Consider the following 25,770-nt stretch of genomic DNA (forward strand, 5'->3'; position numbering starts at 1 on the left):
CTTGTGTTCATTTGTCAAACTGTAATTCATCTGAGCCTGCAAACCCTGAACCAAAGAAATCTTAAGTTCACACATTGTGCACACACCCAGAGAACACAGAAGACCATGAGGGTAAGGATTGGCTACATGCACTGTGTGTCTGAAACCAATAAACAATTAGACTTGACTGTGGTTTGTTTGAAAAAAAAGTCAATATGAAACCATAAATTATGTACTCAGCATTTTTTAAATAGCATTAACTGAATACATCAAACGTAACACTTGCGATAAGTGTCATTTGATTAAGGCACAATGCTCCTTTCCTCCTCTATTCAAACCATAATACCCTTACAATATACTAAGACAAAATGGAACTCCCTTGTGAGGTTTAGGATTTTGACAAACTCACTTATAGTGTAATTATAGCTTAATGAACCCCTTTCATTCTGGTTTAATCACTATAATGTACTTAGGCAAACTATTGGTTGGTTAGTACAGTGGCCCCCAACCTTTTGGGTGCCAGGGACCAGTTCAGTGGAGAGAGGCTTTTCCTGGGACCGGAGGGGGTGTGGTTTCATACATCCCACACATGCACAGATGGGGCTTCACTTGTTTGCCCGGCTTCTGGCAAGCTGCGGACCGGTGCCAGGTTGCGGACCAGGGCTTGGGGACTTCTGAATTAGTATGTGATATGAACACATCCAATATGGGTGCATAGTAGGGTAATTGAGGTCAGTTCCCTTACTGGAACTGTGTTTCTACAGCCCACTAATTACATAATCCATTGTACCATGTGAACAATGAGTTGAAAAGACAGTGGTTAAATTAAGCATGCTTAGGACACTGAGCTTGTCGATCAGAAGGTTGGCAGTTTGGCAGGTCAAATCCCAAGTGCCATGTAACAGAGTGAGCGCCTGTTACTCGTCCCAGCTTCTGCCAACCTAGCAGTTCGAAAGCACGTAAAAATGCAAGTAGAAAAATAGGGACCACTCCGGTGGGAAGGTAACAGCGTTCCGTGCGCCTTTGGCGTCTAGTCATGCCGGCCACATGACCACAGACACGTCCTCGGACAAGCACTGGTTCTTCGGCTTTGAAACGGAGATGAGCACCGGCCCCTAGAGTTGGAAACGACTAGCACGCATGTGCGGGGGAACCTTTACCTTTACCTTTATACAAATATAGCTGGGAAATAGTGTCATTCTGTAGTCTAGATCAGGAGTCTCCAGCCCCCGGTCCATGGACCGGTACCGGGCTGCGACATGCCAGCAACCAGTCCTCACAAACAAGCAAAGCCCCATCTGTGGGATGCAGGCAGCACACAAAACCACACACTCTCCGGTCTGTGGAAAAACCTTTCTCCACAGAACCAGTCCCTGGTGCCCAAAAGGTTGGGGATCTCTGGTCTAGGTCAGGGGCCTCAAGTCTTAAAGTTTCCAAGGTCAGACAGATCAGTGTAGAGAATCCTGCAGCATGCAAGAAGTTGGACTTGGTGACCTTTTAAGTCCCTAAAGTTGTACAATTTTATAAGAGTGCTTGATGAAACAAACAGAAGAGATAAGGCTCAAGCTTTGGCAGAAGCTTTTAGGGGGCTGGTTTTATTTATAGCCTTTTGAAGATTTAACAATCTTATTTTTCTCTTCGTTTTAGCAAAAATATTATTTTTTGAGTTCTTGGAATTTTAGGAACGGCATATAGCTCATGAGTTACCCATTCTGCTCTAAAATATAAATGAATGTGCTAAGAGTTTTCCTCCATAATATAGAGCAATTGCACTGCTGCAGAAATTAAGTCATGGGTGTGATAAACAATGCAATTAGTGCCCCTATCTTGTTTAGACTCTGTAGCCCTAGCAATTCCCAAGAATTATTATTTCGTGTTAGTGGTTCATTGTTTACCATGCTAAACTTTTTTTAAAAAAAGTCTTATCTAGAGCTGTGTCGTAAAAATATTGTTCTTAAATTCAGCAAAGTTCAGGCATGTTGTTTTCACCAAGGATCATTTTGCTGATTAAAAAAAAGGCTTTCCTGGTTTCTCATTTTAAGGATTCTTTTGACAGAATGCTTGTCCAGGTTTGCCTGTACTTCTATTGCAAATGCTTATGGCGCTGCCTGAAATTTGTGGTGCGGAAACTGACCGGACGATGTGAGCTGCAAAGGATCTGCTATAATATCAAGTCTGGAGCTGAAAGAACCTTGAAAATTGGTAAGCACCTTTAGGGCAACTCTTAACATTTATTTTTATTCATTGTGATAATCATAAAATGGTTGACTTATTTGGTTGGTTGGTTGACAGTTCATGAATTGGCTCAAGCCTTGATTAGACTGATTTATTGTATATGAATCTAATTTAAAGTGATTTATTATACATCATCATGAAAACTGACGTTTCAGAATACAGGCAGTCCTCAACTTACAACAGTTCATTTAGTGATTGTTAGTAGTTACAACAGCATGGAAAAAAGAAAAAAAACGTTTTTCACACGACCGTTGCAGCATTCCCGTGGTCACACTATGAAAATTCAGATGCTTGGCAACTGACTCATATATATGACTATTGCAGCATCCCTGGTGTGTGTATGTGTGTCATGTGATCAGCTTTTGTGACCTTCTGAGAAACAAAGTCAAAGGGGAGCCCAGATTCATTTGACAACCGTGTTACTAACTTAACAACTACAATTATTCACTTAACCACTGTTAAACAAGAAAGGTCGTAAAATGGAGCAAAACTCACTTAACAAACATTTCACTTAACAACATAAATTTGGGGCTCAATGGTGGTCGCAAGTTGAGGACTACCTGTGTTTTATTGGAAAGCATGTTTTTCTGACCTAGACGTCCCCATCCTGCTGTCTTCCTGAGGTATTGGTTTAAGAAAATGTTGCCTCCTTAATCACAATTAAAGGCAATGAAATTTGCCACTGAAGAGTCTCATAAAGTTCTGATTATCTGTGGCAAGAAGACAGTTGTCAACAGAAGACAAAAGTTAGCAAGCAAGAAAACATTTTATCAAGTTGGGTTTCATTTATTGTACTACACCAGTTTCCTTATTAGGAGTCAACAGTGGTTGATATAGGGAAAAAAAACAAATTTTCCTTGGACTTACACATAGTAGGGGGGGGTGGTTTCCTGCAGAATTTAACTAGATGGCAAATGAAACAAAAGCCGCTTGTTCTCTTTTCTGGCGTAGCGTGTAGCTTCGTATCATTAGTTCTCTTCCTTCATAGTACGTGATCTAATACAGGCAGACCTCAACTTACAATCCTCCATTTAAGGATGGTTCAAAATGATGACAGCCTGGGAAAAAGCAATTTACAACCTATCTTCACATTTACAACTGTCACACCATCCCCACAGTTACATGATCACAATTTGGGCAGTCGGCAACCACTTTGCATTTACAACCAAGTTGTAGTATCTGCCATTTAAAATCTTTCCAGCCAATTTCCAGCAAGCAACCTCAATTGGATTTGCTTAATGACCATTTAATTTTCTTAATGGACATGTGCTTTGCTTAACAACCCCAGTAAAATTGGTCGTAAAATCGAGTCTATTCACATGATATTATGTTTTACAACTGTATCAACTTACAATGGAAATTCCGTCGCAGTTCTGGTGGTAAGTTGAAGATAACTGCGATAGCTTCTGGCTTGTTCTGATGTTCACCCTAAATATGACTTTGGTTGTATTTTCTAATGTTTGGTGATTTAGGGGTCCCGATTCGCCATCCTACCTCAAGACTTTAGAAATTCTAGATTAGACAGATTGTCCTGCTAAATAAAAATATATTTTATGTTACTGAGACAGCTTTTTTTAAAAAAAAACTTATTTTATTAATCTTTAACTTCCCCCGAAATATTTTGCATACATATAAAAATTCAATCCACTTTGTTTCCTAATAAAATCCCTCCTTTTTCACCTTACCTCACTGGTGAAAGCCCATTGATAAAATATTACATGGTTTTATTGGCCACATTGTTAAAAATGCTAACATGTAATAAAAAAATTTAAATTTCAAAAATATTTTTCCCAACAGAGACATCATTGAAGAATTCAAAAAACAAGGTGGGTAAAAAGTTTCTCTGTATTGTGTTCATTTCATTGATGGATTGATTGATTGATTGATTGATTGATTGATTATATTTATATGCCGCCCTTCTCCCTAAGGACTCAGGGCGGCTCACAACAATAAAAACTAAAAAAGAACATGAAAATACAAAATTTAAAAAAGAATTAAACAGTAGATATGTTCAATACATAGTAATTTAACCCCATAAAACCAAATTTAAAACCATAGTCAGTCCAGGCCCGATTGTTGAAACATCCATGTCTTCAGGTCACGGCGAAAGGACCGAAGGTCGGGGGCCATCCGCAGCTCCGGAGGCAACTCATTCCAGAGGGTCGGCGCGCCCACAGAGAAGGCTCTCCCCCTAGGGGTCGCCAGACAGCATTGCTTAACCGACGGAACTCTGAGGAGGCCGACTCTGTGGGAGCGAACCGGGCGATGGGAGGTTGACAATGGCAGCAGGTGGTCTCGCAAATACCCCAGGCCTAAGCCATGTAGGGCTTTAAAGGTAATTACTAGCACCTTGAATTGCACCCGGAGGACAACCGGAAGCCAATGAAGCTCACGCAGGAGTGGAGTAACATGGGAGTATCGAGGAACTCCCATAAGTACCCGCGCAGCCGCATTTTGCACCAGCTGAAGCCTCTGGGTGTACTTCAAGGGCAGCCCCATGTAGAGAGCGTTACAGTAATCCAGGCGAGAAGTGACAAGGGCATGGGTGACCGTGCATAGGGCATCTCAGTCCAAAAAGAGGCGCAACAATGTTAGCTCTGCGATCTATACTGCAACAGCAGCATTGGAAACAAGATCTTCAGATACCTGAAATTTACGATACTGTAAAAAGGAAGGAATTGAAATATAACCTCTATATCTTTCTGGCTTTGAGATACTTACCTGACATATTTAGAGGTTCAGGAATTGATTGCCTGGTAATATCAATGCTCATTGATTCACCTTAACAAATAGGGGTCTTTCACCCTTATCCTTTTGACAACTGTTGAATATTCATGAGATGGAAATTTGAAACTTCCTTGTGCATTTTCATTGCTATTCTTTTTTATTGTTATTCAGTTAAAGATAATACAGATGATCATTGTTATTAGACACCATGATGCAGAAGTGTCTATATAGGAGGAGGTTTTCAAAAGAAGATGAAGGCTGCCTTTTTATAACATGCATCATGCATGACTTAAAAAGCGGTGAAGCCTTGATTGTGTGGTACAGCTCTCATCTTGATTTTTTGAAACTTCCCTTGCCTGTCTCGTTCCTCGCCCCCCCCCCGCCCAAAATAGGCCCAGAAATGTCTCAGTGCAGAGTTAATCAGAGTTAAGTAAATCAGGATAATATCCCTCTTAGGACATCTCATAATTGTTTCAATAATTTATTTCCAGTGTATTTGGGAAAACTGATATGTGATCATTCTTTTGTTTCAGTTCCTCCAAAATTCCGTTAGCGTTCCTCCTGATGCAATTGAAAAAACGGTAGATGCCATCATAGAACTCAAAAAGATTAATCCAGATGTAAACCCTCAGTAAGTTTTAAATATGTGGCATTGGGGGAGAGAATGTTTCAGACTTTGTTTTGTATTTCTTTTAAAGTTGATTTTACCACACATTTCCCAGTATAGTGCAGGTTTTGGCAAACGTTTTGTGAAAGATACAAGTATTCCTCGACTTACCATTGTTCTGAGTTAAGACAGCCTCAGAACAGGTGCTTTATGGCCTGCAAATTGACCATGGTCATGTGGTTGCATTTTGTGTTTTTGGCAACGGTTACCTTTATGACCGGTTGCGGCATCGTGCAAGTTTGGCCAGTTTCCATGAAAAAAAAATCCCATTCAGAAGTTTCCTTAACAACTCTACCATTCGCTTAAGTGCTGCATTATTCACTTAATGACCACAGTAGTGATTTGCTTAATGCCTACCACAGAAAATGTCATAAAAGTGGTCCTTCACAAGGTTCCTTCAACTTGTGACTGCAACAACTTAAAACTGGAGCTGCCTGTAATCCTTTGACATGATCCCACATGAGTGCCAGGGCCACAAATTTGGGTAAATAATTTCTCTACTAAAGCTGTTGATGGACAGTGGGCAGAGATGCCTCTTTCCCTGGAATCAATTCTTTACCATCTCAATCTGCTTTATTATCCAATGATCATTCCATATATAATGCTTGACATGCACATTCAGTTCTTAATTATTCACGAAGCAAAGCAATGCTTTTAAAAAGCAACGTTTTTATTTTAATCAGTCAAAATATTCTTTTGCCCCCAGCAAAAGAGGGAAAAAAAAAATTTCTTTTCAGCCACCTCTTAAACAAGAAGGATGCAAATCAGCTGTAAGGACAAACATCAAGGAAATCAGTAAAGATGGTATGTCCACAAGTTCCTTACAGAAAGTTTCTTTTCTGCTGAAGTAAGCAGGCAGTTTGATGTAGAATGCCTAGAAAGTCAGTTTTTTGAGCAATACACACTGTCTCAAAAAAATGCTGATCATCTAGAAGAAAAAAAAAAGGAAATAGGCCACCATTCTATACTAAGGTAATATCAGTCCTACAAAGCTGAATTGTTGAGTTTGCTGTGATCTTTTCATTCTAGGCTAAGTGTCTCCCTGCAAGCCTGCCTTTTGCAGATTGTCGGATACAGAAATCTGATTGCTGAGGTGGAAAAGCTGCGTCGAGAGCCATATGATTCTGAAGAGGGTCGGCACGAAGAAATGCTTCTGAAGGTACCTGCTAGACCTGTGTTTACAATTGAGCTTTGTCTCTTAAGAAGGCCATGAATAAAGTTACATGCTTAGAGTACTGATAAAAAGATTTAAACTTCCTAAACTCATAGAGTGATTGGAAAGCTGCTAAACTGAGTGGGAAGGTATAGCTTTTTGCTTATTTCTTTAGCTTCCAAAAACTGCAGGCAACAATGTGGTATCTTTAAAATTAGTATAACCAAGATTTTCAATCTGATATTATGAGCAATAGGGAAACAAAGGATAAAATGGGAAAACCTGAGTTTTGGGAGCATTAGTATGGTGTCCTAAATCTCTGAATCAACCACGAATGTTTGAAAAAATGGACCTTATCAACACTGAGGTACACTGAGTTCTGTAAATTGGGCTCTGGAACTGCATATGCTGTGACTTATCCACCCATGAGCTAAACCTGCTTCTTTCCCCAATGTAAGATCTTTAATATAGAATCCTACATTAAATTCCTTCCTTATGTGTCCAATCACACTTGGCCAATACAAATATTCTGTTCTGCTCTGCTCTGCTCTGCTCTGCTCTGCTCTGCACTGCTCTGCTCTGCTCTACTCTATTCTATTCTATTCTATATGGCTTCCTCTATTTAAAAGTCTCTCCAAGGACCACAACTTTTCATAGTAAAGAGACTCCACAACTGATCAACTTTTACTGAAAACTGAAAATTTCACTGAAAACAAAGTTTTCTCTTAAAGAGAGCAATATATAAATTATTTTAATTTATGAATATGGGCCAAATCTGCTTTTGCAGAAGAACACCAATGTTAAAGTCATTGCTCAAATGCCAGTAGACTTACTGACTGAATTCAAAGTGCTGATCAGAATATATTCTGTGCCAGAATTGACTCTAGCTCTGACCAGTCCAAACTTCCAGAGATGACCATCCATGGGTCCACCTCTTTGAGAGGGCAACAGTCAATTGGCAGGCCTTTTCATTAGTAACCCCCACAGTTTGGAACATGCTACCGCACAGGTACATTTGGCTCCATCCCTTCTTGAATTTCTTAAGGCCATTAAGAGTTTTTGTCAGGTGCAAGAAGTCAGAACCAGGATAGAGTTCAAAAGTACTACAAGTTTATTTCATGCTACCTAGACACAAAATTCTGATTTACTAATGGTCAGGGCAAATTGGTGCCAGATAAAAATCAATGGACCTCAAGGGGGAGCTGGACATACGTCTCTTAATAGGGGCATAGAGATTCCAAACTGATGATGCATTTGACCCTGCCCTCAGGCTCAGCCTAGTCATCTCCAACATCTCCTTTATGCCACTGGATCTTTGACCTTGAACAACTGTAGAGAACCATTATTATGATATTCTAATTTTGTTCTATAGTTTTCTCTGTTTTATTCTTACTTTGTTTTACATTACTCGGAGTCTCAGTTAATTGGGGCAATTTTCAAATAAGTAAAAATAGGCATGGAAGATGATGATGACATAGACTCTTGTCATCTCACAATTAGATAACTACAATTCCACTAACACTGGATTGACTTGAAGATGACTCAGAGGTTCCCATTGGCACAGATTGTGGCTGCCTGCCTGCCTTTAATTGGTTTAGCAGATTAACGCCTATTTTGCAGCCAGTCCACTTGTTGCCACAAGCTCCTGGACACAATTCAAATGCTAGTAATTAATAGCTTCAGCAAAGTTCCAAAGTAAATGAAAACTTACCAAATATTTTTTCATAATAGTTCTCTGAAACTGAAATCATTATAGCCATTTGCTTGCCTGGTATTCTAGCAACATTGTGGATCTGAATCTTAAGCCCTGGCTGAGGCATGATATCCATTTTTTTGAGCAGAAGAGTCTCCAGTATGACAAGCCCTGATATGCTCTTACAAAATTAGTATAAAGGAGAAAAAATCCCTTTATGGCTAATGGTGTTTACAGCCATTCTATGGTTTGCAGCTTTGCCTAGAGGTTTGTGCCAAGCTAAAGAAAATAACTATGGAGGCCTGATCGGGATTCTTGCATCATTTCTGTATTAAAGCAAATCAGATTTCCCAGGGGCCATGTTTGAAATGTATGCAGTGTCAAGGAGAAAGCCTTGCTGATTTTTAGTTGGCACATTTGCCCCAGGATCCTTCAACACCACGCATAACAATAAAGGCAAAGCCAAGAAGGACCGATTTTTTTTAAAAAAAATCATTGCACACATGCCCTGTGTTATAATAGACCTGTGATTTTCTTTTACTTCCAAAGCTATGGAAATGCTTGAAACCTGATTCTCCTTTGGAAGCTCGGATTTCCAAGCAGTGGTGTGAAATTGGTTTCCAAGGTGATGATCCTAAAACAGATTTTAGAGGAATGGGGCTCCTGGGGTTGTATAACTTGCTGTAAGTATATTTTTCTTTCTTTCACGTAATGAATTTAAAAGCACAAATTGTTGTTTTTTTAAAAAAATATCCAACCTTTGTCAAGAAAATTATTCTTCAAACACTTGGGTATTCAGAATTGGGTTCATTGCAACTATCTGTCCCCGTAGACAATAATTTCTTTAAATCAACACTACAGTGCCTACAATGGAAGAAAACAGGGTTTAAATTGTTTAATACATCAATTACAATGTCAGCAAGTTTTCAATAGGAGTATCAGATCTCTTGTCTTTTCCACCTGTGGTGGTCATATATCATGCTTTGATTCTTCAGTTGGTATATGTTTTGGGCAAATTAAGAATATTTCCCAGTATGCATTTGGTTAGACGACTGGTTCTCAACCTTTTCTTCACCATGGACCCCTTAACACCTTTTGTGGCCACGGACACCCCCCCAAGACTTAATTCAAGATGTAAATCATAACATTTCTTCAAGCCTTTGCGGACCCTCTATGATGACATCATGGCTCCCCAGGGACCTGCAGAACACAGGTTGAGAACTACTAAGTTAGATCATTTTTAACAGGTGTGTATACCTCACTTATTCCATTATGTGTGGTGCAGCGGAAAAAATAGGTCTCCGTTTCTTACACACAGTGGTTTGTCTGTTCATTATAAGAATAACCAGATGTTCCAGATGTTGAAAAATATACCTGAAGTGATGTAATGATGTCATTCAATATTGACACATATTGTGTGTTTTTCTCTCTCCCTTCTAGATACTTTGCTGAGCATGATGGTCCTGCAGCTCAGCAAATTCTCTTAGACTCTCTTCAGCCAAGATATAGGTAATGTTTGAAGCTGGAATTAGCAGCAGCATCTAATAAATCATTTGAAATATCAGTTTGCATCCCTTTTATTCTTGATGTAAAATGCTCTTGCATTTTTCTTGCATTCTTTTACTTGGGGGTTGGGGTGAGGATGGGATAAAATGCCTTGCTTTTACATATTTATTTCATTAACAAATCATGAACATTAATCCACATTTAGACTTTTTTTACTTATTTTCCTTTCTTTTTTCATCTTTCACAATCAAGGGAAATCACTAAAGAGGAAATAAGGTATATATACATATATTCCTTTTCTATTTTATAAGCTTTGCACTAAAGTTTGGAAACTGACATAAAGGAGATCCAGAGGGATAAATTAAAACAAAATCTGAGAAGTTGGCTCCTAGAGTCATTTGGATTCAGACATCATATAAATTAATCGCTATTGGTGATAGTGGCGGTGGTCACGTAGCCAACAAGGTGTTTAGATTGGATTTGGCATTTTTGTTCACCTATCGAGTCACTCCCATTTTGTTTAATAATGTAAAAAGTATTGTCCCAGGATGTAAGCTGTTCCAAGTAAATCTGCTTTTGCAATTGACTAATGGTGATTTTGTCAATGCTGATGGTGTTCAGGTGGTTCTCTGTGTGTTTTGGAATTGCACCCAAGGTGCCTATTGTTAATATTATTAAAGACTGTGAAGGCTTCGTTGCAAGAAGATCCTGGTGAAGGAGCAAGGAGTGATTGCATATGAGGACAAAGAAGAAAGGCAGGCAATACAAAGAACCAAGAAACAAAGATTGAAAGAAATGGGCATGTTGACCACAGATAAGACTGAGGTGATGACATGTAATCTAGTAATCTAGAAACCGAGTAACAGAGTTGGAAGGGACCTTGGAGCCCAACCCACTGCTGAAGCACCGCTGAGTTTTTCTAATATTAACTCTAACTATCCAAAATGTCTTAGTGTAGTTTCTACCATTTCACCAATGTCAAGCTTTTCCTTCTTCACTCCCAGTTACTTTTTCTTCCAGGAGAGTGTTGAATAATTGTCATGCAATTAATGTAATCACCATTCTCCATCTTAGTGTCCCCCCTTTCCTCCAGTCATCCAGAGAAAGTGATTAAATTACATAGTGTACATACATACATAGTGTACATACTGTACAGAAGCAAGTGTAAAAGTGTAAATATTCTGAAGATCTCCCAGATTTTTAAAAAATGCAAAGTCGTATTTCCAAGAGGGCAGGTCTTCATCTAATAGACTTCAGTTATAGGAAGCTAGATTTTGTCTTAATCATATGAGAAACTTCTTAACAGAAGTCTCAACAGTCTCAACATCCTTCTCTTTCAGGATTTTGTTCATCTATGAGATTTGAGTAGATTCCATGGTCTTCTCTCACAACTGTTCATAAGTCCCCTGGTGGGGAGGGTACATTTTTCGAATCCCAGAGTTGGATTGATTTCTGGGGCACTTCCTGAGGACCAGATGAGAGCTAAACAGGAGAAGGCCCTCTTCTCCATGTGCTAGATCAGCAAGCTTTGGGCAGCAGCGACATCTTCAAAAGGATCTTTCTTATTGGTAGAAATAATCAAGCAGGTTCATAGCAGGAGAGAGGATTCCTCAGAATATCTATCTTAGATATCCCCACAACTACTACATTGCATTGTAATATTTTTTTAATTTTAATTCCATTTATATCCCGCCCTTCTCCGAAGACTCAGGGCTGCTTACAAGCTTAGCAGTAGCCTTCATTCTATGTATATGCCTGCTTATTAGGGTTTTCACACACACCCAAGCGGCATTATTACAAAGTCAGCTTAATTGCCCCCAACAATCTGGGTCCTCATTTTACCTACCTCGGAAGGATGGAAGGCTGAGTCAACCTTGAGCCTGGTGGGATGCGAACCTGCACTAATTGCAGGCAGCTGGTGTTTAAGGAGGCATTAGCCCACTGCTCCACCAAGGCTCTTAATATACCAATTAGTAATCCTACTATATAGAATATATAGAAATTATATTGGAGAAATATATTGAATATTGAATGTGACTTGTCAACTTTGCTTTTAAGGGACGATGCTGGCCTATTTATCTATTTTAGAGGATAAATTAGATTTTATTAGAAATCAGAATATAGTCCTTTCCACATAGCAAGACAAAGTCATATTCCATCTTCCAAATGACAAACAGGAGTTTCACATCTTCCTATTATTCTGTCTAAATGACTCTGTCCTAGATATTTTAATTCAGAATTAGTTTTATAGCCATGCATGTAATTCTCCAATAAAAAGCATCCATGAAGGAGGGAGGGAGAGTGAGAAGGAGGGAGAGGGAGGGAGAGGGAGAGGGAGAGAGAGAGAGAGAGAGAGAGAGAGAGAGAGAGAGAGAGAAGCTAGGCAGAGCACCTAACTCTAGTTGATTATGGGCATCTCATGACTTAAAATCAAACTGACAGAAGAGAATATTTGCAGCTCAGGAGTGAATTGTGAGGTCCTTAGTGCTCTCTGAGCTTGATGGTTTTCTTGCAGACATTTCATTACCAAACTAGGGAATATCATCAGAGCTAATGAAATGTCTGCAAGAAAATAACCAACTTCAGAGGGCACCAAGAACCTCACAGTTCAATCCTGAGTTGCAAATATTCTTGGGGATTGTTGGTGTTTAAAAGTTAAAGGAAATGGTATAATGCATCTCCTCTAACTGAAATTTTAGTAATCTAGAAACAGAATAACAGAGTTGGAAGGGACCTTGGAGCCCAACCCCCTGCTGAAGCACCGCTGAGCTTTTCTAATATTAACTCTAACTATCCAAAATGTCTTAGTGTAGTTGCTACCATTTCACCAATGTCAGGCTTTTCCTTCTTCACTCCCGGTTACTTTTTCTTCCAGGAAGGTGTTGAATAATTGTCATGCAATTAATATAATCACCATTCTCCATCTTAGTGTCCCCCCCTTTCCTCCAGTAATCCAGAGAAAGTGATTAAATTACATAGTGTACATACATACATATTGTACATACTGTACAGAAGCAAGTTAAGATGGGGGAGAGGGGAGGAAAATAGATCCAAAATCACTCCTTTCTCTTTTATCAACCTTCTCACATAAGAACTCTCCTGAGACACAACCTGTCTTGCTTGAAGGCTTAAGGGATGATAGGCTATTTGTCCCTTTGTTTATTTTTAATGATACTGAGAGCTGCCATTTTCCATCCAGATTTAGGGAACTCGCTTGTCAAAATCAAATGAATACATTGTCAGGAATGTGGGGCATCACAGGTACACTAGTTTTCAGATAAAGGCAATTCATTTTCTTCTTTTCTCCTTCCAATAAGTAATGTTATTTTCTCTTACTTTTTCAAGTGATTTGTCTTACCTGCCTTAGGCTGCAGTCAGACTTGTAAAAATGCGAAAGAAATATAGAACACGGATTTTTTTCTCTCTCTCTCTCAGTGTACTGCCTGGAGAGTCAGGGTCTCTGACACAAGAGGGATCAGTCTCAGAAATATTTTAACAAGGAGAAGTATGTTACACTGATAGCCAAACAAGTTAAATTGGCTTCAGAGATAAACTTAATTTAATTTAATTTAATAATTTGATTTCTATACCGCCCTTCTCCCGAAGGACTCAGGGCGGTGAACAGGGCAATACACAATAAAAAACCAGATACAAAAATTAAAAAACCATTAAAAACCAATTAAACATCATGCCCATAAAATCAATACATAATTAAGTTAAGAACTAATTTTAAAAACCCAACCCCATCCCGTCAGACCAGGCCAGCTTGTTCGAAAAAGAATGTTTTAAGATCGCGCCGGAAGGAGCGAAGGTCGGGGGCCGTCCGGAGCTCAACCGGTAAGCTGTTCCAGAGGTCTGGCACGCCCACAGAGAACGCTCTCCCCCTGGGGGTCACCAATCGGCATTCTTTGATCGGCGGCACCCTGAGGAGGCCCTCTCTGTGGGAGCGCACTGGACGGAGGGACGTTGACGCCGGTCGCAGGTGTTGCCGTAGGTAATCCGGACCCATGCCATGAAGGGCTTTGTACGTCATAACTAACACCTTGAACCTCACCCGGAGAGCAACCGGTAGCCAATGCAGCTCGCGGAGCAGAGGTGTAACATGGGAGTATCGGGAAACTCCCAAGACGACTCGCGCGGCTGCATTCTGCACCAGCTGGAGTCTCCGGGTGGACCTCAAGGGCAGCCCCATGTAGAGAGCATTACAGTAGTCTAGACGAGAGGTCACGAGCGCATGAGTGACTGTGCGCAAGGCATCCCGGTCTAGATAGGGCCGCAACTGGCGCACCAGGCGAACCTGGGCAAAGGCCCCCCTAGTCACAGCTCCAATATGCTCTTCCAAGGAGAGCTGTGAATCTAGAAGGACCCCCAGGTTGCGGGCCCTATCTACGGGGGGTAATAGCTCACCCCCCATGGCCAATGATGGGATAATCGGAATTTCCCGGGATGCCGGCACGAACAGCCACTCAGTCTTGTCAGGGTTGAGTCGAAGCCTGTTCCTCCCCATCCAGACCCGGACCGCCTCCAGGCAACGGGACATCACGTCGAGGGCATCGCTGGGGTGGTTTGGGGTAGAAATAAAAAGTTGGGTATCATCAGCATATTGGTGATACCCAACTCCAAAACCACGAATGATCTCACCCAGCGGCTTCATATAGATGTTAAACAGGAGAGGCGAGAGAACCGATCCCTGAGGAACTCCACAAATGAGAGGTCTCAGGGTCGATCTCTGCCCCCCTGCTAACACCGACTGCGAACGTCCCAGGAGGTAAGAGGAGAACCACTGGAGAACCGTGCCTCCCACTCCTAACCCCCTGAGACGTCGCAGCAGGATACCATGGTCGATGGTATCAAAAGCCGCTGAGAGGTCTAAAAGGACTAGGACAGAGGAACAACCCCTGTCCCGAGCCCGCCAGAGATCATTCACCAGCGCGACCAATGCCGTCTCCGTGCTGTACCCGGGCCTGAAACCCGATTGGTACGGGTCTAGGTAGTCAGCTTCCTCCAAGAACAAAGGGAGCTGATGCGCCACCACGCTCTCAACAACCTTCGCCAAAAAGCGAAGGTTGGAGACCGGACGATAGTTGTTTAAAATTGCTGGGTCCAAGGCAGGCTTCTTGAGAAGGGGTCTCACCACCGCCTCCTTCAAGGCGGCGGGAAAACTACCCTGACTCAAAGAAGCAGTAATCACTGCCTGGAGCCAGCCTCGTGTCCCATCCCGGGCTGCATAAGTCAGCCAGGAGGGGCACGGGTCCAACAAACACGTGGTGGAGCTCAGCTTCCCCATGATCTTGTCCACTACTTCAGGGGTCACAGGATCGAACTCTTCCCAGATTAAATCGACAAGACCGCCCGTATCCTCTTCGTCAGACTCTGCCCAGTCGGAGTCCAAACCGGTCCGGATCCGAGCGATTTTGTCCGACAGAAATCGACTAAACTCCTCGGCTCGACCCTGCAAGGGTTCCTCCCTAAACAATTTAAAAGCCCATCTCAAAAGACAGAATAAAATGCTATCAGATTGATTAGCTTTTCCATTGAGGTGACATACTATAGGGAAGGGGAAAAACATTTTTCATTTGTAAACCATCCTTTTATTTAACTTTTTCAGCAAATATAGCAAGACTGAATGGGAGAAGAAAAAGTTTGATAAAGCTATTGGGTAAGTGCAGCATTCCAAACCAGAAATCCCATTAGAGTCATCCTCGTTTGCTGATAATTTTGTAATTAAATCCCTGCTCCCTGCTCACTCTGCTTGTCATAGAATTGTAGAAGGAGATGTCTTATCTTTCAGAAATACCTCTGCTTTGTTTTTATTTTTATTTTTTGAAGGCATTGATGAGACAAGATGTGCGATGTGGTAAGAACGCTCTGCTTAGCTGTTGATTTTAATAAGCTCCATGCTGTCATCTATTGGGAAATGGTTATAGTGGTTATCATGGTGGACTGGAACAAATATAAGTCCACCCTCTGCAAAGGAAATTCATTAGATGACTTTGGGTTAGTTGCTCACTCTCAGCCCACTGCACAGTTGTGGGAGGTTTACAATGAAGGAAAACACTACCTCCAGGTTAAAAGATTAGCGTGCAAATCTAATGCAGATAGTCGTCGACTTATGGCCACAATTGAGCCCAAAATTTCTATGGCTAAGCAAGATAGTTGTTAAGTGAATTTTGCCCCATTTTATGCCATTTTTGCCACAGTTGTTAAGTAAATCACTACAGCTGTTAAATTAGTAGCACGTTGTTAAGTGAATTTTGCTTTCCCATTGACTTTGCTTGTCACAAAAGTGATCACATGACCCTGGGCCACTGCAAGCATCATAAATATGAATCAGTTGCTAAGCATCCCAGTTTAGATCACGTGACCATGGGGATGGTGCAATGGTTGTAATGGTCGTAACTCATTTTTTTTCTCAGTGCTGTTGTAACTTTGAAGGGTCACTAAATGTAAGTTGAGGACCACCTGTAAATAAACCAGTGTTTGTTGAAGAATCCTGTGCTGCCTGCTGGGAAGTCTCTGAGGCTCCTAGAATTGTTAAACTGGAAAAGGGCCACAGCAAACCATTTATGAGATTCTGGATTCAGCCCCGTCTCCTGGAGTCAGATTCAGCTTGAAAGCAACTTCATCTTTATTCTGAGGTTTGAGGGAAAGGATGCAAATGCCACCAACATGTGGCTTCCTTGATCGTTGATCCTGAAATACGTGGCATGGGCTAGAGGCACGGAATTTGGAAAGGGGAACTACCGTAATTGCCAGAGTACATATAATTCACACACCTCTTTCCTGATAATATTTCAGGAAAATTGCATTGTACATTGCATTGTAGAAATTCCATTGTGACATTACAAATAAAGGAGAATATTTGTAGCTCAGGGTTGAAATGAGGGGTCCTTGGTGCTCTCTGATGTTACCTAGTTTGGGTAATGAAACATCTGCAAGGAAACAACCAAGCTCAGAGAGCACCAAAGTCCCCTGCATTGTGACACTCACGGAAGGGCAGAAGTCAGGGAACATGACTAATAATAATAATAATAATAATAATAATAATAATAATAATAATAATAATAATAATAATAATAATAATAATAATAATAATAATAATAATAATAATAATAATAATAATAATAATAATGAAGAAGAAGAAGAAGAAGAAGAAGAAGAAGAAGAAGAAGAAGAAGAAGAAGAAGAAGTAGTTGGAAGGGACCTTGGAGGTCATCTAGTCCAATCCCCTGCTCAGGCAGGAAACCCTATACCATTTCAGGCAAATGGCTGTCCATTCTCTTCTTAAAAACTTCCAGTGTTGGAGCATTCACCACTTCTGGAGTCAGGTTGTTCCACTGGTTAATTGTTCTAACTGTCAGGAAGTTTCTCCTTAGTTCTAGGTTGAGGTTGCTTCTCTCCTTGACTAGTTTCCATCCGTTGCTTCTTGTCCTGCTTTCAGGTGCTTTGGAGAATAGCTTGACTCCCTCTTCTTTGTGGCAGCCCCTAGATATTGGAACACTGCTATCATGTCACCCCTCACGCTTCTCTTCGTTAAACTAAAGGTAAAGGTTCCCCCGCACATGCGTGCTAGTCATTTCCGACTCTAGGGGCCGGTGCTCATCTCCGTTTCAAAGCCGAAGAGCCAGCGCTTGTCCAAGGACGTCTCCGTGGTCATGTGGCCAGCATGACTAGACACCAAAGGCGCACGGAACGCTGTTACCTTCCCACCGTAGTGGTCCCTATTTTTCTACTTGCATTTTTACGTGCTTTCGAACTGCACGTTGGCAGAAGCTGGGACGAGTAACAGGCGCTCACTCTGTTACGCGGCACTCGGGATTCAACCCGCCAAACTGCCGACCTGATCGACAAGCTCAGCGTCCTAACCCACTGAGCCACCGCGTCCCTTTTCATTAAACTACACATACCCAATTCCAGCAACCATTCCCTATATGTTTTAGCCTCCAGTCCCCCAATCATCTTTGTTGCCCTTCTCTGTACCCTTTCTAGAGTCTCAACATCTTTTTTACATCATGGTAACCAAAACTGGATGCAGTGTTCCAGGTGTGGCCTTACCAAAGCATTGTAAAGTAGTATTAGTACTTCACTTGATCTTGATTCTATCCCTCTGTTAATGCAGCCTAGCACTGTGTTGGCTGTTTTGGCAGCTGCAGCACACTGCTGGCTCATATTGAAGTGATTGTCTACTAGGACTCCGAGATCCCTCTCACAGTTACTACTATTGAGCAAGGTACCCCCTATACTATACCTGTGCATTTGATTTTTCCTGCCTAAATGTAGAACCTTACTTTTTTCACCATTGAATTTCATTTTTTAGATAGCACCCAGTGTTCGAGTCTGTTAGTATATATTTGCCCATATATTTTGATGGCGTGGGTTTCTCACCTATCCCTTCTTTGAAATCAGACTTCTTCTCCTTATTTATGACTTGGGAGAAACATTTGTTCAATAAGGATTAGTTGTTACCAAGAAAACTTTCAATAGAGGCATGTCCATTAGTACAACTGTTGTTATTTCAATAGGAATCACTTACTAGGTTTGTTTCAGTCCAGTAATGGAAATAGATTTATTATAGTTCTTCAGGATTGGTGGGTTGGTAGTAGGTTGGTTGATGGTGTGCCATCAAGTTGTTGAGCCTTCGGATCTGCGTAAATATTCCTCCGTGATTATATCTTTTCATGATGACCTGGAAGGTCATTGAGGTCTTCTAATAGTGCCCTCATCACCACTGTAGCTGAGTTCATGCACCTTCTTGCTGGTCAATCTCTTCACTTTCCTTCCACCTTTCCTACAAATTAGAGCCTCTTCCAAAGAGTTAAGTCTTTGTATAATACATCCAAAGTTGGATAATTTAAGTGTGGTCATTTTTGCCTGACGTGAGAACTCTGGCTTGATTTGTCTGACAATCTATTTGTTTTCTTGGCTGTCTGCAGTATTCTTATGGGATATAGTCCCATATTAAACAACTCTTGTAAAAGTTGCAATTGAATAAACTGAGCAAAAGAAAACTGTTACAATCATTCATTAAAAAGGTAAATGTAAAGGTTCCCCCGCACATGCGTGCCAGTCATTTCCAACTCTAGGGGGCGGTGCTCATCTCCGTTTCAAAGCCGAAGAGCCAGCGCTTGTCCGAGGACGTCTCCATGGTCATGTGGCCGGCATGTCTAGACGCCAAAGGCGCACGGAACACTATTACCTTCCCACCGTAGTGATACCTATTTTTCTACTTGCATTTTTACGTGCTTTCGAACTGCACGTTGGCAGAAGCTGGGACGAGTAACAGGCGCTCACTCTGTTACGCGGCACTCGGGATTCGACCCGCTAAACTGCCGACCTTCTGATCGACAAGCTCAGCGTCCTAACCCACTGAGCCACCGCGTCCCTAATCATTCATTACCCATGCATTATTCACCTTCCTTTAAGGTGTATTTCTTTCTACTTTTAACAAGTACAAGTAGCTCTTGATGTACAACCACGTTTGGGCTCAGAACGTCTCCCATTAAGTAAGGCAGCTTTAAGCAAGTTTCACCCAATTTTACTACCTTTTTTGCCATGGTCATTAAGTGAATCAGCATGGTTGTTAAGTGAATCCCACCCACCCCCATTGACTTTGCTTGTCAAAACCCCCAAAAAAAGGATGCAGATGGTGATCACATGAGCTTGGGATGCTGCAACCATTATAAATTCATGTTGGTTGCCAAGCTCCCAAATTTTGATCGTGGGACTGCAGAGATGCTGAAGTGTTCGTAAATGAGAGGACAGGTTGTAAGTCCATTTTTCAGCAGTGTCATAACTGCAGTTGGTAAATGAATGGTCTTAAGTTGAGGACTACCTGTATACTCTTTTGTCAGTCATGCGGTGATATTGGAAAAAAGCATGAGACAGGATGTAGACATTCAACAAAAGATGGCAAATTCAGACTTTCATAATGGCATGCAAGTGCAACTGAAAAAAGAAACACAGAAATCAAACTGTTTAACATGACTTTTTGGAAACAGAAATGACTGTGAATTTTCTAGATGTAATAGTTCCTTCAGCTTTAGTTTTATTCTTTGTAATCTCATTTCTGTATTTCTTGCAGATTTTCCTTTGCTATTGTTGGCATCAACATAACAGAACTTGCATACAACCTGCTTGTGAGTGGTGCTCTGAAGACACATTGCTACAATGTTGCTCCAGAAGCTCCAACATTAGCCCATTTCCAGCAAACATTTTGTGAGTATTAGTGTGTGTGTGTGTGTGTGTGTGTGTGTGTGTGTGTGTGTGTGAGAGAGAGAGAGAGAGAGAGAGAGAGAGAGAGAGAGAGAGAGGATTTCTCTGTGTAAGAGAGAATGACTGCATTTATGTAATTTCTTGAAATCACAAGGGATCAATTATACAAAATGTTGTTGCATTCCATTGACTAAATATATGCTTTATATTAAAATATTAGGTTCTTAGAATGATCTATATTTGGCAGTAATAGATCCGTTTCAGGAAAAATAAGCCAGTCTGTTTTATGCAAAATCTCATAATAAACGAACATTTTCCCCATGTTGGCTAAAGTAAACTTGTCTCCAAAGGAAAACAGTTTTGAAACGTCCCCCAGATTCCACTCTTCTGTGTATTTTTTGATGATTAAATCCTTTATGAGCATTGGATAATTTTTAACATTATTCAGGACAACACGTTGTTATGATTTGCAAGGCCAGCAGATGGTGCTGTTTTATTTCTGCCATCATCAAACACTCATTTTTAACTTTGTCTTCTAATTCTGCTCCTTGGTTACATTCAAAGTAGAAAACCAAAACCCCACCTCAACTGTCCATCTGGTCCGTTCAAATAGAGCCAATCCAAAGGTGTCAAATTGTTGTGGGAACGAACCAATAAGGTGCCACTCTCAAGGTTGTCAAGTCTCTTCATACCGTCTTCCCTCCATCCGAAGATAAGACAGAGGGGCCAGAGGCACATTCCTTTCTCACCCCAAGAAAGAGATGGGACATTTCAAAGAGAAAGAACAAAGCAAAGGAAATACACTGCAGAAACCCCATATGCCCCCTCCCTGCCATAGAATGGCAGAACCCAAAAAGGGGGTTAATGGAAAGAAGGGTTTAAGGGTTCTGAGAGGCGGGGCTGGCTATCAGAATTTTGAATCTGGGTTGTAAGTAGATTTTTCGGGATCTGACAGTATTTCAAATAGTCACTAAGTGATGGATCATAAGTCAAAGAATACTTATAGCTAATTATAAATAAACCTGTCAAAAATTGTGTGTGTATGTGAGAGTGAGTGAGCACTGAATGTCAGTAATGGCTGGGGAATTCTGGAAGTTGAAGTTCAAGTTACCAAGGTTGAGAAACTATATATATATATATATATATATATATATATATATATATATATATATATATATATATATATATATATATATATATATATATATATATATATATATATATATATATATATGTGTGTGTGTGTGTGTGTGTGTGTGTGTGTGTGTGTGTGTGTGTGTGTGTGTGTGTATGTGTGTGTGTGTAAATTTTTTGCCTTGCTAACAAAGAATATATATATATATATGTATGTATGTATATGTTAAATGTTTGTTAAGCATTCAGAATACACTTGCTTATATGTGTGTGTGTGTGTGTGTGTGTGTGTGTGTGTGTGTGTGTGTGTGTGTGTGTGTTAAATGTTTAAGGATTCAGAATACACTTGCTTAGTCCCAGACATGGGACAAATCTTATTTCCTGTTTCAGCCTAGCCAAAGGCCATCTACAGGCAGTAGCCACAGCAGTGGCAGCTCATATTTGTGTAAATTTTTTTTGGCTTGCTAACAAAGAATATCGGTCTCCCTTTATTCTTTGTTAGCAAGCCAAAAAATTTTCTCACTCACACACACACACACACACACACATATATGGCTGCAATATCTGAACTGAAAATTGCCATGTGGAACGTCGGTTTTATATAGTTTACCCAAAAGATGGTTCTTCTGCTTTGCTTTTGAAGGCTTCCTACATTGTTAGTTCGATATAGGTTCTTTAAAGGCTGTTTGGGTAAAACTGGGGAATACCTTTGCAAACATACTTTGAGGGGTGGGGGGAAAGGCTTTGTTTTTTTTCCTAGCCTCATTTTACCAGAAACTAATTTTCTAAATTATCCTTGTACCTTCTGAGCTTTTGCCCTACCAGCATGCCAGCCACAGACTTATACTTCACTTTTCCAAGTTTATATGCTTGGATTAAAGGTTAGTGCAATTGCAGTATTCATATGCACAGTTTGAAATGATTGTTTAAAACAGGTAACTTAGCTGTTTAGTTTTGGTTTTGTTCTTACCTAGAAAGATTGAACTGAAGAGGCAACACAAGGCCTTTTGAAGAGATACTGATAATAAGAATGATAAGGGGGGAAAAACATATTTCTTGGGATGAAGCAAAATACCTTTGATTAAAAAGAAAGGGCACTTGGAAAAGTTGAAAAAGTAATCATGTGCACTAAAATACTGCAACATTAAAATGTCTCTAATTCTGTCTGCTTTAAAAAAAAAGTGGCTTTTTCCAAACTAGTCCTTTTTACCTGTCTTGCATGCACGATGGCAGAGATTTATGAGAACCCATCTGGGCTGTTCCTGCCTTCAGCAGCACTTCCTTCTCTCCGTGCGGTTCGTATTATCCCACATCCATACTATTGCCAAAGAAAGTCATAGCATTAAATGACATTTGGATTAGGTTACATGTAGAAGAGGAATAGTAAAACTGTTTATGCATCGAAGGAAAACCCGATTCATTTGAATTCAACTCCTTTGACTTTTTGCCCCCGTAGGCTACTTGATGCATGAATTTCATAAATTCTGGATTGAAGAGGATCCCCTGGACATAATGGAGTTCAATCGGGTGCGAGAGAAATTTCACAAACGGATTATCAGGCAGCTGCAGAATCCGAATATGGCATTATGCCCTCACTTTGCTGCCTCGGAAAGCTTAATCAACCTGTAGCCATCCCCCTGGTTTGATTTGGAAACACTGCCTGGTTCTTGTGTTACACCACCATCTAGAGATAAATTGCTGATGTATTGAATGATCACGGCAAGTGCATGCCTGCTTCTTGATGCAGTATTCATTTCTTGCGCTCTCTTTCAGCAACCGCCTCCCACAGCTCCAATGGAGAGTTTGGTCACTGTCCAAGAGAGCTCATATTGCAATATTTTGCAGTGTTAAAAACATTTTGAATTGATGTCCTGTGTTTCTTTCCCTTCCTTTTAAGGCCAATGTTTCTCAACTTTGGCAGCTTTCAAATGTGCAGACTTCAGCTCCCAGAATTCCCCAGCCAGCCCTTGCTGCCTGCGGAATTCTGGGAGTTGGAGTCCACACATCTGAAAGCTGCCATGATTGGAAAACATTTTTTAGGTTCTTATCTCTTCCCTTTGCTACTGTATATTTCATTTAATTAAAGAACTGTATTTCTGTAGCTGGGCGGGGGATTTTTTTGTTGTTGTTGTTTATATACACAGAATAGTTTAGTTGGAAACTTGTACTGTGAGGACTTTTTAACGTATTCATTTTGTTTTATGATAACTGTTTTCTTTAAAAACTGGGCACGATCCAGTTGTAAGTTAACTTTTTTCAGTTCTGTTCAGTGGCGTAGCGTGGGGGGTGCAGGGGGGCCAGCCGCACCGGGCGCAACATCTGGGGGGGCGCATTAGATGCATTTTACTTTAATTACATCAGTATTTTCATAACAAACAATACATGTGCTTAGGGGGTCAGGGTTTCTTTAACTAATCTAGTGGAAGAGACTCGAGTGCTAAAATCCACGGGTTAGGGGGCGCAAATTACTTGCCTTGCCCCGGGTGCTGACAACCCACGCTACGCCACTGGTTCTGTTTAACTCAATGGGACTGAAGTGAAGGGAACTGAGAAATGCTAGCATTCAACTGGTCTCCTGCTTTTGAATATCATTTATAAAGCCTAAACTTGACAAAAGACATTAAATGTAACAATTTCTCCCTCATGCAGACATGCATGCTTCGTGGAAAAAAAATAGTAAGATTTGTAATAAAAATGTGTGAATAATTTTATCATACATAAAGAATTTATAATGAGGCTATGATGGCAGGGAGTTTGAATGAATGTGAGGGAATGAATTAAATTGATAAGAATTCATGGATGTAAGCAAGTCTCCAGCAACTTTATATAACTTGGTTACCTTCATACGTGCCGGACTGCTCTTCTCATTAGATGTTCTTCTCATCTCCAACCTCCATGATTATAAAAAAAATATCCTTTTCAAGAGGAGGAGCAGAGGAGGTTTATCTCATTAATGGTTTATACTGGAGTATGGTCTCAGTATACAGCTAAACTTTGAAAATGCAGAATTCACTGGTTGTATTTCTGCATGTCTGAATGCAATTTGATTGTGAGAGAGTGTGTTTTTGATTGCTTTAAGGGGACAAAGCTATATTTTCTTCATTTTTCAATTACTGAATTTTGGGCTTGGGTTATCAGCTTTGTTCCTAGCTGAAAGGAATTAACAAAGAGGTGTGAAAGGAGTAAACATACGGTAACTGGTTATTAAGCAATTAAAGGGATTTAAGGGAAGAAATGTGCACATTCTGTATAGAACATTCTCATAAAATTGTGCTGAAATGACTGGTAGATGCATTACCTTTTCCATGAAGCTCATGCAAATATTCATTTTTTAAAAAAAAATGGAATTTCAGAGGAACAAATTCATTTTGGTTGTCGTCAGTTCCCTTTGACACCCTGGATAATCTACACTCAGTTGTATTTACCATGGTATGTCATAGTAACATGATTTTTCTTTTTTACCTTCTGACTGTTATAGGGTAGGTTATGAAATTGCTTACATAGCAAGATTGAATTTGAGGTATTGCCTAATTATTTGTGGATTATATGAATAAATGACATCATTCCAAACAGGAAAAGTGTGTGGGGCTCATTATTTAAAATGAAGCAGTGTTAAGTGTTGCTGCTCAGGTATTTCCAAGATAAAGATTTGGAAGAAGAATGATACCATCTTAATCAATTCTGTCCACTAAGGAGAAATGGTGTATAATTTCTTTCCTAACGATATGGTAGAATCCAGATTTAGCTGATTTTAAAACCACCCCCAAATTTGGGGAACCCACTTTAACATGGCTCATTTCAGAGTGTGTAGGAAATTCATAAAGGCAAAAGGATCAGCTTTGAAAGACAACAAAGAGAGTTCTCTCTTTTGTCCTCCCATCTAATGCTTGTCCCATTTTAGTAGCTCGTATGTGGTATAGCGGACCTATATTCCCTTGAGTGCAGTGGATCAAATAAATAAATCTTCCTGCCACATTTTCCATTGCCATTTTTTAAAACTCGGCGCAAACATCAATGAGATGAAGATTGATTCTTCTGAAACACCCATACTCCTCTCTTGAGGGTCCTTCGTCCAACTGGAATAGAGTCTGATACAGGGAGATGATCCCAGAGTTCTCTGTTAAGGATTAAATGTCTGGAAACACCCTCTTATAGGCACTAGCAGGTTGTTAGAGCACTTGTTAAAGCACAGCCTTTTGTATCCTTAGGATTTAAGTGGCAGTAGAGTGGTTCAGACATCAGCATAAATAGCATAATTGATGCTAAGCATTGAAGGACAGATTCAAAGCACTGGACTGACATGTAGAATAAGTAAGACCTCTAAGGCAGAAAAGTCATAATTTATGCAATGTTTTTAGGGATATCCCAGGTATTTTTTTCCAAATAACATCTTGATCTTTTGCTATAACCCATAGTGCTCAAGTAGTTCCGTTCCTCACAAGGTAAGAAGAAAGTTAACTTACA

General features: G+C 40.4%; 1 protein-coding gene across 1 annotated transcript; it reads left to right on the top strand.

The window, feature by feature from the left end:
- Positions 1-2,036: 2,036 nt before the first annotated feature.
- On the top strand, positions 2,037-22,935 carry ELMOD1 (ELMO domain containing 1; the record flags this gene model as incomplete). The annotated part of the gene is made up of 10 exons (XM_081326265.1): positions 2,037-2,181; positions 4,012-4,040; positions 5,475-5,572; positions 6,638-6,767; positions 9,004-9,137; positions 9,895-9,963; positions 10,213-10,236; positions 15,569-15,619; positions 20,042-20,175; positions 22,763-22,935. 10 exons carry the CDS (start codon positions 2,037-2,039, stop codon positions 22,933-22,935), a joined length of 987 nt encoding a protein of 328 aa, XP_081182391.1.
- Between the last annotated feature and the right edge of the window lie 2,835 nt (positions 22,936-25,770).

This window comes from Vipera berus (assembly GCF_964194415.1).
Source record: "Vipera berus genome assembly, chromosome: 4".
Taxonomy (NCBI): domain Eukaryota; kingdom Metazoa; phylum Chordata; class Lepidosauria; order Squamata; family Viperidae; genus Vipera; species Vipera berus.